This window comes from Etheostoma spectabile, chromosome 18 (genome assembly GCF_008692095.1).
Source record: "Etheostoma spectabile isolate EspeVRDwgs_2016 chromosome 18, UIUC_Espe_1.0, whole genome shotgun sequence".
Lineage (NCBI taxonomy): Eukaryota > Metazoa > Chordata > Actinopteri > Perciformes > Percidae > Etheostoma > Etheostoma spectabile.
Window position 1 is genome coordinate 25,034,311 of NC_045750.1, and position 13,488 is coordinate 25,047,798.

Sequence of the window (13,488 nt, forward strand, 5' to 3'; positions counted from 1 at the left end):
TGATGTCTCTCTCTCATGGGTGGGCCAAATTCTCTAGGCGGGCAAAACCGAGAAATGGGAGGTAACCTTGCCCCTTGTGACCTCATAAAATAATAATAATAATTATTAATAACATAACAAACAGCCTTTAATGACATTCTGCCAACAGTTTGCCCGTAATTACGGTTTAAACAATATGGCATGAAAGCGGCTTATTGCTCTGTGAAAATAAAACAAAACAAAAAGTCATACAGAACATGCTCATGGGGTATGAGATGCTATGGTAACTACATTTTTTCCTGTTTTAACTTTAACAATCTTACACAATTATTTTTTATTTCTGACTACTAGCTGAGTGCAGTTGTTTCAGACTAAAATAAAGTCACTGCACACGCCTTCATTATTAATAAGGCTATTTCATTTGCACACAATCTCACCCTTTTATTCTATTACTTGGTAAACCTCCCCCTCCCTCTCTAACACTCCAGTTGCTCTCCTCTGTTTGAGAGCTGTAGGCCGTTTGGTGCCGTGACCTGGAACCCAAGGTGAAACGGGCTGTAAAAGCAGCGAGTAAAGTCTAGCTGAGAGGCGGAGGCTGCAAGACGAATGGTCGGTCAGTGGAAATCTGTCATGCCTTGGACAGATGTTGCAGAGCATAAGGCGGGCCTGGGCTGACATAAAAAAATCATACACTCGTGAAAAAAGTCACACAGGTCTGCTCTTCATGTTGTTAAGCTACATTTTCCTCTAAAATAATGTTCATGTCACATTAATGTTGTTAAAAATAAACACTCCTGCTGGAACTTTAATGAGAATTATTCGTACACGTCCTCTGAACTGTGCTGTGAATTTGTGAATGGCGCGCTTTGTGCGAAACCTAAAATGAGGCCAAGTCACATCACGTTACGCTACGTGGATGTCGGTGATTCCAAGCTAATTCAATTGGCATACAACAGTAGGGAGTGTCATTTATCTGATGAAACATCATTGCCATTTGGTTCATAATCAATAAGACTGTGTCAATGAGCGTGACAGGTACAGGGGCTAGAGAGAGCCGGAGAAAACAAGGCGGCGGATGAAACCGAGGAGATGCTGAGAGTGCAGAGGGGAGAGGGAGACAAGGTTAATTGTGTGCCAAATCACTGTCGAATGGTCAGCATCAAGCCTGAAAATCTTTCCATTAATTTAGAATTAGGGGGCTGATACTGGCTTCCGTACCCCCCCCCCTTCCTCCTGTCCTTACAGCTCTGCGAGCTCTGTGCACGGGTCATGTTCTGTGGCGGCTGTGACAGCAGCCATATTTCACCGGCGTGCGGCGTTGGCCTGTCTTTTAGTGATAAGCTGTAATAGATCTACTCTTTCCACTTACTACGGCCTGTTCAAGGTAAGCACAGGAGAGGAGAGGAGAGGAGAGGAGAGGAGAGGAGAGGAGAGGAGAGGAGAATTGGAAGATAATAGATGGAAGAAGAGCAGAGGAAATAGAAAGTATGTGTGGGAGGAGTGACAAAAACAAACTAGTCAGTGTGATGTAAAGCTAGCAGTAGAAAAGCAGAAGAGGACACTCTGAAAGCAGCTTTGAAGGAAGAGAAAGAGGAATCATATACAGAAAAGGATGGAGAAGGGGTGACGAGGGAAGGGAGGTAGGAAGTGTCGTAGAAAGGGAGCCATGAAAAATGAGGCTCTTTGGGAGATAAGGGGGGATTAACCTTGCTGGTAATAAAGGGAGGGTGTGATGGGAGGGTGGAGGGAGGACGGGTGGAGAAATAATTAATGAGCTTGCCCTTCCTGTGACTCCTAGCTGGAACCCTGGTATGGAGGCTACGCTTCACCAGCCAGCAGGGTCCCGGGACAGCTGAGGGCTGGAGGAGGAGGAGGAGGAGGAGGAGGAGGAGGAGGAGGAGCGGCTCTGCTTCTCTGCACTGCTGTTTCATGTTATTTTGAACCTCAACTGTTTTTTGGTCAGGGATCTGCCAAAAATACACTTCAATACAAACTTTAATACTTCAATACATTTAAATGTTTTAACTAAACCCTTCCTTATGGGTTGGAAGGCCCGCGGCCATGTTAAAATACAAGGAAACGTGTTGTCAGACTCTCCTGGAAGCATTCACCCTGGCTCCTTTCTCACCTCCACACAGCAGCTGACCAATCACGGCGTGAAGGGGGTGTAAACGTGGGATTATCGGTTTCTGAAAGTCACTGAACTGGTTGGAGAACAGGCACTCCCAACCCACATCTGCAAGGTGTGTGTTTAAAATATGTTAAATAGAATTACCTGTCAAACTAAATACTGCTTCTCTTTTTTGACATTTTTAAAGATAACACTTGGAGAGTGTTATGCTTTGCAACAACTTAAAAAGTTTTTTTATTTTTTTTATTTTTTTTTTTTACACATTTTTGTAGTCCTGTTTAAGAAAATACATTATTCGGCGTATGAACACATACTCTCAGGAGTAAATTTAATTGGACTGAATTGGTTGGTTGAACGTTACCTGTTTAAATTCAGTGATGTTGGCTATGTGAATATTCTCCGCTACTTCTTCGCACACACACACACACACACACACACACACACACACACACACACACACACACACACACACACACACATTGCAATACAATGCCTACTCAATACACCCACTCTTAAAGGTGCAATATGTAATACTGACAGCTAGTGTTTAAAATAGTTACTGCAGTACAAATGTTTTTAGGTCGGGTAGAATCTATCTCCGGGATCCGTCCGTTTGTGTGGTGTATTCATGGCTGTACCAACGTTCCAGCTGTAGCGCGCTGGCTTTATGTTTTTACAGGTAGATCTGGCTGTCCAACTGGCCAGTTGATAACAACACAGAGGCCAAAACACAAACAGACATTCTGTCACGGAAATTACAAAAGGAGAAAATACTGGCATTAGCATTGTTGTCAGAAAAGATGGTGTTTCAACTTTGCATGTTTCCTAATGTCTGATGACGCAGTGGGGTCATTTTTAGATTTATTACATTAAATATGTTACATATTGGACCTGTAACTCTCAGTCCTGCCAGAACACGACCACATAGAAATTTGGTTTTAAAGAAATACACACTTCCGACAACAAAGGCAGATGTGTAACTCTTCCCGTATGAGGTCTTTTAGTACACATGAAAGTCATCACCTACAGAACCACATCCCCACTATCTCTATCACACACACACACACACACACACACACACACACACACACACACAAACACACACACACACACACACACACACAACACCACACACACACACACACACACACACACACTACACACCACACACCCACACACACACGAGTACACGTCTCCCCAAACACCCACTCTCTATCTAAGTCCTGCCAGAACACGACCACATAGAAATTATGTTTTTGGACTGTTTGCTGACATGCTCTAATATATACATGTCTTACACCACAAATATTATCCTTCTCCATCACCATCACACCATCCCCCCCTCTCTCTTCCCTGTTTTTGAGGGGGCAAATCCCAGGCACCATCTCTACTCGGTTAATCTCTCTGTCACGACTCACGCTGCAGAGAACAAGCTTGCGTGGGTATTGCGCACAAACAAACACACTTAGCACACACTTCTACTACTACTACTACTACTACTACTACTACTACTACTACCACTATTACTATTACTGTAATCTACTAAAGTGCAGTATCATTCTGCATCAGTGACCAATTTGTGAACAGAAGCTTATTCATTACCATCTGAGACAGATGATATCAGAGAGCCCTTGACACAGCGGACAAAAAGACTACTCACGACTGTCCTTTGAGTGTCTCGCTGAGGACCAAACATGCAGTGCTAATTAATAAATGATCAAATAAAGCATCTACAGCTGCTGCATATACAAAGAGGGAAGCCACTGTTTGTGTGAAATGAAACATCAATCATCAGGGTGATAAAAAATGCTATGTCTATCGTCTCCGTTCTTTATCAGCCTCCACTTTGATGTAGGTGATACTGCATAAGACAAGAAATCATATCTTTAACAACAATGCAAACATAATCCCACACAATTCAGGTAAGCAGCATGGTTAAGGTGTTCTTATCCTCTAGCTCTCTCTAGTGGATAGAAGTGGTAAAAACAACTAACTAGTCCACAATGCTAGAAAGAGGAAGATGGTATTACTGTAGTTAGCACGTAGTTTTGAAAATATGCACTATATATTTTTTAAATGAAGTACTTTATCAAATTATTTTATATATTGATACTGTATGTTTTTTGACATTACTCATACTGTAGTGTATCGACAGCCGAATGGAAATCAATAATTTTCTTCACAAACAGACAGAAATATCTCAGTGGAGGCTCTAGCCACATATCAGATAATGATCATGCTAACGTTTCATCTTAACCCATCTAAAAAACAACAACAATGTGTTAGTACATCTCTCTATATGTTCTGATTTCACACATACACTGTATATATTGCACAATATGTTCATTATGTATACTTTTTAATAAATATTATTTCAAATAATGTGTTTAATGTTTCATGTAAAGCACTTTGAATTGCATTGCTGTTGAAAAGAGCTATACAAATAAAATTGCCTTGCTATCTCCAAGCCCACTTTGCATTTAAAATTTCGAATTGAGGAATGCATGAAGGTCCTTCTTCTCTGATATTATCTCTAAAAACATTAATAATTCACGTGCTTTGTTTGCTACTGTTGATAGGTTAACAAACCCTCCAGTACCAGTAGCATCTGAACTTTTATCTACCAAGGCCTGCAATGACTTTGCCTCCTTCTTCAAAGACAAAATTCGGAAGATTAGACAAACAGTCAGTGCCTCCATATCAAGTCCAGGATATGTGTTTTCACAGTGTTCAAGCAAAACTAGTTCCAATATGACAGAATTTCACACGATCAACCATAAAAACCAGGAGGACATTATACAACATCTGAAAACTTCCTCCTGTTGCCTTGATATTGATATGGACTTTTCAAAAATGTTTCCAATTGTTTGACTTCTGATCTTCTACAGATTGTGAACACATCTCTTCTTTCAGGTATCTTTCCACAGGCCCTGAAAACTGCAGTAATCAAGCCACTCTTAAAAAAGAACAACCTAGACAAGTCATTAATGAGCCACTATAGGCCAATATCAAACCTTCCGTTTTTAAGTAAAATCATTGAAAAAGCAGTTTTCAAAACACTCACTATTTCCTGTCACTAAGCAACAGTTTTGATACCTTTCAGTCAGGTTTCCGACCACACCACAGCACTGAAAAGGCTCTTGTCAAAGTCTTTAATGACATCCACCTTACACAGATAGTGGCAAAATTTAAACCTTAGTATTACTTGATCTCAGTGCTGCATTTGACAGGCGACAAATGACTATACGAGACCGATGCGTTGGCTTTCGGCTTAGTACTAAACTGGTTTGAATCTACCTAAAGAATAGGGATTACTTTGTGTCATAGGTAATTATCATCTGAGCGTACAAATAGGACGTGCGAGTTCCCAAGCTCCATTCTGGGGCCTCTTCTGTTTAACATCTACATGCTTCCACTAGCCCAGATATGGAAACAACAAAAGAATTACCATAGTTATGGTGGACGACACCAAATTAACATAACCTTATCGCCAGGGGACTATAGTCCAATACAAAAACTGACTAAGTGCATGAACAAATTAACGACTGGATGTGCCAGAACTTTCTGAAATTAAATGAAGGAAAACTGAGGTGTTGTTTTTGGAGCAAAAGAGGAACGATTAAAAGTCTGCGCTCAGCTTCAAACAACAATGTAAAAACAACAGACAAAGCCGAATCTTGGTAGTCATGACTCAGACCTGAACTTACAGCCACATTAAGACAATTACAAAGTCAGCCTACTATCACCTAAGAAATATCAAGGGTTAAAGGTATTTGTGTCAACAGGATTTGGAAAAACTTGTCCATGCTTTCATATCAGTAGACTTGACTACTGTAACGGGGGGTCGTTACAGGTCTCCCTAAAAATCAATCAGACAGCTGCAACTGATTCAGCAACGCGGCTGCCGGGTCCTCACTAAGACCAAGAAACTGGATCACATCACTCCAGTTCTGAAGTCTTTACATTGGCTTCCTATACCTCAAAGAATTGATTTCAAAGTACTTTTGCTAGTTTATAAATCACTAAACGTTTTCGGACCAAATACATTTCTGATCTGCTACTACACTATGACCCCCCCGGACCTCTCAGGTCATCTGGGACAGGTCTACTTTCTGCCCCAGAGTCAGAACTAACAGGGTGAAGCAGCCTTCAGTTTCTATGCTCCTCAATCTGGAACAACTCCCAGAAAGCTACAGTCCGCTGCTAGACTCTACTCTCGGTTCTTTTAAATCAAGGTTGAAGACCTTTCTTTTTGATGCTGCCTTTCTTTAAAGGACTGCTCATTTCTTTAAATTTCTTATGCTGCACTGTAACTTTTATTCTTTTTTTATTATTATTGTGTTTTATGTGTCTATTTTTTAACTGTCTATTTATGTGTTTTACCGGTTTTTAATGCTTATGATTTTTAACTGTTTGTACTTGTGTTTTATCTGTTTAACTGATTTCGTGTAAAGCACTTTGAATTGCCCTGTTGCTGATATGTGCTCTACAAATAAAGCTGCCTTGCCTTGCCTTGCCCACTAGTTCCTACAAAATCTTTAATTATGGCTCAGAAATGGATAGTTTCAGTTTTTTAAAGGCTCATTATTTCCTTAAAACAGCTCGGCAATGTAGTTTTTAGCAATCATTAATCAAACATGAGTAAATGCATTGGGGACTATTTTCTGCTGCGGATTAATCTATATTTGGTGCGTTAGTATTTATGGCAGGAAACTAGAGTGCCCTAGTTTATGATTATGAATGAACATGTTGACCAGTGCAAAGGTGTAGCTCATTAATGTGTCTGACAATTTCTGGACAACAAATAACTGTATGGTACAGAGAAAGGAACTAATAAACGTATTAGTTTTATGCCAATTAGATATATCCGGCTTTTACTACATAATTAATACTTATTAGTATAAATGTATTGTTTGGTCTTAACATGGAATTTGTTGGCAATAAGAAAAATATTGAATATTACCAGCCTTGTCCTTTATACAATATGTTGTACCTGAGGGGTTGGAGTTAAGACACAATTTGTGAGGTTTTAGTGTTCTCATAAAGTCAATTAAAACCGTATTGTTTGATCATAACAGTAGACATGCCTTGTAAAAAAGATCATCATAAAGCCAGGCATAAATGTAATTGTACCTGGTCATCACAAACATACAAAATGTTATAGTGTCTAGCCAGTTACAATGTTTTGTGTGTAGTCAAGAGGTAGAAGCAGGACGTGGCTTGTGCTCTGCTGCTCTCTGCTGGTCTGATTCCATATTTCATATCTGAACTGGCACCTTCATCGTGAATAATCATGAATTAAAGTGATGTGGATGTTAATTTCACTGATTAAGGGGCAACGTACAGTGAGGACCTGGTAGTCAGATTCCCTGAGGCGCATATCTAAGATATCAGTTATTAATTAGAACAACTCATCCTGACCTCGGATCAGTACGCTGATGCTGATGAGCTGACAGGTTGACCCACCTGTATTACTTAACGGAGGATTTCACGGAACAGTTTCACTGATTTCTTGACATGTTATGAGTGGAACTTCAGATGAGGTCCAAGCAAACATGAACAGGATAATTTAAGGAGCGTATTATGGAGTGTTTCCCTGATTAATAGGCTGTGAGCTGACCTGTTTCCTCAGGCCATCCTGCTGCCTGTTACTTACAGTTAATAACGATCCTCTCAACATCCTGAGCAAAGGCTGTACACTGACGGGTTTGTTGAATAGGTGGATACCATCATACCATACATAATAATGAAAGTTGACTTGAAAATGATTCTGCCTGTGTGCATTAAGGAATAGAAGCCTTTGCTTTTACCCCAACATTAAAATAAAGAAACTACAAGGTCTCTTGACACTGATATGCTTCAAGTTCCACAGTTTAACTCTGAGTTTGGTAAATCTTTGTTTAGTTTCTATGCATCCAAAGCATGGATCCACCTTCATTGTTTACCCCTCCGGTTGTCCTCGGGTCAAATTTGACCCCTTTAAAAAATGTCTATATCTGAAATATGGGTTCCTTTTTAACCAAATTACCACAAAAACTGGATTGGATTCCTTACAACGCTCTTTGCAAATACAATTGATCACTTTCATTCCTGACTCAACCCATCTGTATGTTCCTCTGATCTTAATTTTTAGTGAATATAATTCCTAATTTCTGTATTTTAACTCAAATTTTAGGTATAATTCTATATAAATGAGGGTTATTGACCATGAATTCCAAAAAGTAGTAAAACTAGTAAGGTGGTGTTAGTAATAACAAAAAAAAAAAGTCTGAAAAAAGACAAAAATGTCAAATGTTTGTCCGTTTTTGACCCAGGAGGACAACACAAGGGTTACTTAAGCTGGACACTCTCACTAACCCTGAACATTTTAAGACATTTCAAATAATTTTACCTCAGTGTGCAATTGTTTTATTGAGTATTATTTCTTTCTTTTGTGTTTCATGTGTTTGTTTCTTCTATCTCGGCATCACTGAAAATGAGGGAGACCTCAATGATTTCCCTGATTTTAAATAAAAGTTAGATATTAAATGATGCAATGATTCTCTACCTGGGGGACAACAACAGCATTGTTGGTGTGTATGAAATATCTAAGAAACTAAGAATGGTCCAAAACTTCAACCTGTGGGTAAAGAAAAATTTAATTAAAGTGATTAAGAAGATTTACATAAAGAAGCTAAAATGAACTTGTAGTAAAGTCTAGGTTTGCTGAATGCAGTGAATCCTAAATCTTATTAAATAAGGACTACAATTTTATCTACCCAAAATGCCCACCATCCAGGATAGCCAATAGCAGGCCTCCATACAGTCGCTGACATGTCAGTGCTATCAATCATCAACACCTTGTTATAGCTAAAACTACCCATTATTCACTGTATCCAACTTTATGTGTGCTTTGGTACATGCAAGAGGACAGATTTTATAAGATATTTCAACATCCAAATATGCTGTTTGAGTGCATTGTTCATAAAAATCTTAAATGAGTTAAAGAAGGCTGCATGGACCATTTTAAGTCATCCGTGGAGGTTTTATCAAATTATTTTTATGTTATTCAAATACATTTTTAATTGCTTCTGTTGTGCAAAAAAGGGAACACATGGTTTAAAAGGGTTAACAGCAAGTTTATATATTTAGAACATGTTTAATTTGTAGTTTATATGTTTTATTATTCATCAACTTTAAAACTCACCAGAATTCTTGTATTTCACAGTTTAACTGATAAATAATGCAATCTTATAAGAACCTAATTAATAATTGCTGAGTCCATCATCTCATGACCTTTGCTAGTCACACACCAAAATGAGTGTGAGCAGCTTTACTCGTACTGGCCCAGGTCACAAGATGTACATACGTGGTTGTAAGATAATTATCAAGTTAGGATCTGAAAAAATTAAGTTCCTCAGCTTTTTTCTTTTGAAATCCTGTTTAGTTTGACCACTTTAGGCCTCTAAAAATTAGTCAAATGAAACAGTCTATGATTTATGTAACTGCCTACTATCTCAGTAGCATATTTCTCCAAGGGAGGGATTCCCTTTTTGGTCACATGTGAATTTGTGGACTCTTTTTCCCACATAGAAGCCCAGAGTAAGCCTCTGGTGGTGTTCAATGGGATTAACGTATCAGTGTGTAAAGCATCGGTTAAGGTATCATGTGTATGTGTGTGTATGCATAACATGCTGCTGAAGGCGTACTGTGGAGGAGTGAGTATTTGCGGCTATGTTTTCCAACTCTGATGAGATGCCTCCGACCCCCACAGCTCCCCAGGCGGCAGCCCAGACCACTGTGACCCAGTCACCTTTGACCTCGGCTGGGTAGAGCCTAAGCTACAAGCTCCAGGGACCCATGAGTAACACAGGGTGCAACGCATGGATTGAGGGACGATTTCCAGCTAAATGGATTAGTGGCGAAAGCATAATGAAATACAAACATACAGTCTGTCCAAATCCCCGACCTTAAGCATATCAGCGCAGTAAAGCCTGGACACCCTTCTTTTTTTCTAGGCACTGGCAGATTTAGCCTGATTCAGAGACATAGCCATCAGAAATTGTTAGAAAATGTATTGATAAACGAAATAATAATCAAACTGCAGTACAATGTCTTTGCCAGTGCGATCAATGATGTAATCTGAATCGGGTTCCTTCTCAAGGAGTTTCCAAGTGAGTCTGTCACTGTCAAGGAAACTTTCTGATCTAACGCTGGAGAGAGGAGATGGGATGGTGAGCAGAAGAAGAAGAGGAGGAGGAGGAGGAGGGGATCAATTAGATGTCCCTCAGTTATCTTCTTGTCAACTCTGAGACCGATAAACAGACAGCCGCCTGCTACTGATTAATTACACACCAGAGCCCCGTCAGCAGGCCTCTACATCACATCTCCACCCCTCCCATCCTCTCCATCGCTCACTTTCTACTCCTTTTCCACTCATTAGACTGTTCCCCTTTTCTCCACTTTCAGACACACACACACACACACACACACACACACACACACACACACTCATCTTATATGTTACAGTTGCAATTTTCAAGGTCCTTATCAATGATATAGATTGAAGGCATTTTCAATTATGAATGTGAAGTTAACTACTGTACATCATCATTATGTATTGTCCTGAGTAGCAAATGCTAGCATGCCAACATGCTAACCTAAGGTGGAGGACATGGTAAACATTATGCCTCCTACAAATCAGCATGGTAGCATTGTCATTGTGAGCACGGTAGCAAGCTGGCGTTAGCATTCAGCTAGAAGCCCCACGGTGGCTGAGTAAAGCCTCACAGAGCTGCTAGCAGGGCTGCAGACGCTGAGTCTGTCACGGGCTGAGATCACAGCTTGATCTTAAATGTGAGGAATCAATAATCACATCAAAATCAATAATTAGATGTGAAGAGTTAGCTAAGATTTCTATACATTATGCTTTGTCTTCTAGCATTTTACAGTGTACAGAAAACAATTTAGCATCCAATCCTTAGCTGTTATCTTCTGTATTACATTGTACTCTTTGTAAGGACACACATGTCTGAGTGTATGAAAAGGATTTTGTTTTCAGCTCTAGCACAGCCCATCAAAATAGATCTTTTAATAGCACAGATGAGGCTTATAAAATCATTTTAAAAAATGATGCTAACTCTAATATGCCCCCTGAAATGCTGATAGATCAAAAGTGATTTTCTGTCAATATTCTTCCACAGTTAAAAAGGAAGGGAATGTATTTTTTTTTTTAAACACTGACTTGTAGTTTTCTATATGGCCACACGAGGATACTGCAGTTCCAGCCATTATTAAATCCCCCCCACACCAAGTGTAAAGTTCTGTTGATTGAGAAACAAAGAATGCAAATAATGTTTAAGAGCCAATGTTGTTTGATTTCGAGAGACACTACCTTTTCAATATTGATGATACTGGTTTTCAAATGCGGTGGTTTACTTTAATAGGATGCAAATATCCACATGAGAGTTTTGAAGAAAAAGAAGTATCATGAGTATTCTTAACTCCATAGGACATGCAGTATTAATGTGTTCAAAGAGATCAGGATTTTGAAGTCACCCTGCAGTTCCTCGTCAAGACATTGGAAAGCACTTCCAATCCATTACAAACTTGCAGCTTTTAAAGTATGACACGCCAGTCATCTCAAATCAGTTTTTTCCTGCAACAATCCTTCCCTATTTAAAATTCACAGCCTAAATGTCCTTCCAAAAAACCCACATTCAGACACTGAAGGATGGTTGTTAGCCAGGACATTTTGAGTTGCCCTGGCGCAGTACGGCGCACGTCGCTGAAAGCCAAAATTCCCCCGCTGACTGAGGCCCCGAAGCCTCCGCGAGAGGTGTTTTGCAGCGTGTGACTGTGAATGGCAGCCGCGGGAGAAGACGAGGAGGAGCAGAGTGGAGGAAGGAATGAGAAAGGTCTAAATCAATGCCATCCATTTCAGCTCAGTGCCAAGAAAGACAGATGCTCTCTCTATCTGTTTGTGTGTGTATGAGGGTGCATGCCTGCGCAGACACGCATCATGCTGGAGTTCTTTTCCTTCAAATCTATTTCTGCTTTGACCAATTTAATCCTCAGTCAATATAAGATGGAGTGTATTACATACTGAGTCAAATTCAAATCAAACTTGAAATTAACACACATCGATCACAGCGTCCAACTTTCTTCTCTGTCCGTTAAGAAGTTAAATGAACGCCCCAGTCATCACGCAGGATAGAGCAGCATATGCAGTTTGGCAGATTTGGAGCAAAAACATACTGTATGTATGTGTCTGTCTGTATCTATACGCTGATGAAAGAGGCACTGAACTGTTTCATTTCATGTTTTCCCAAAACGTCCATCAACAAAACAAAAACTTGACAGGGTTTTGGGTTTGGGACAAAGATTCTGGACCTGCTCCACATCCGAGCACTTGTCTAGACCTCATTCCTTCTCAGTCTGGACACTCCACTGCCATGGAGCTCACCCAATATTATTAATACAGGCTGCAACAAAATGCTTTCTCAAATTAGCAACTCCCTGATTGCACATGTAAGAACCCTTACAGCCTGCTTCCTTCTTTTAAATATAGACACAGGTTTGCATTTCTGCCCCTGTTAAATCAGAAACACTGCCTCTTTACGCTCCCATATATATATATATGTATATATATATATATATATATATATATATATATACATATACATATACATATATAGCAATCCCAGCAAAGCTACAAAAATAACTCATGCCATGCAGTGCTTTGAGCACAAACCTGCCCTCTCTCACGAAACATGAGAAACCACCTGCACTCTGTACAGCTATAATTCATGGTGTGTCACACTTCCGCGTTAAGAATGCAACAAAAATAGAAACAAAGTCAGATATGTGACCCTTTAAACACTAGATCTCTCCAACGTCAGCACAAAATGACAGAATGCATGCTGAATGGAACAGCTACTATCTTACCTGCACCATCCCTGTTTGGTCTGATATGTTTACACTTAGTGCTGGGAACTGCTGACACTGAGAGCTGGGACCTGTTGCACAGACTAATCTGCCTAGCCAGCGTACCAGCATGCAATCTTGGCTCACCAGAACCAGTGGAGCACCCCACCTGTGACTGTTTATGAATCGTCCGTGAATGGGGTTCAACCAACACCGCCTCCTCAGTCTTCGCCGCTCCCACCAGCAGCCTCGACTCCGGCCTCTGCGTCCCTGTCTCCCTCCTGCTCCCTCCGGCCCTGATCTCCACCGCTCCTCGCCCCCCAGCCATAACAAGCCACTCAGCCCGGCAGCAGCTGCATCCAGCCACGGGTCAACTGGAAGTGTGGCCCCCCGCACCCACAGCAGCAACCCTCTGAGAGACCCAATGATCGAGTTTCCTCAACTGTCACCTGCCAAAAAGCTGGGGGGGGGGG

The 13,488-nt window shown here is 40.4% G+C and overlaps 1 protein-coding gene across 6 annotated transcripts in view; it reads right to left on the minus strand.

Moving 5' to 3' along the window:
- Nucleotides 1-13,488, minus strand: part of pak5 (p21 protein (Cdc42/Rac)-activated kinase 5) — a 77,646-nt gene that overhangs the window by 18,608 nt on the left and 45,550 nt on the right. The window contains exon 1 of one of the 6 annotated variants that reach the window (XM_032542983.1): nucleotides 13,185-13,439. The exons of the other annotated variants lie outside the window; for them this stretch is intronic. Within the exon in view, the coding sequence (XP_032398874.1) occupies nucleotides 13,185-13,343 (159 nt within the window). The 5' untranslated portion in view covers nucleotides 13,344-13,439. Of the gene's footprint in view, nucleotides 1-13,184; nucleotides 13,440-13,488 lie in introns of those variants that run through there. 6 annotated transcript variants of the gene reach the window in all.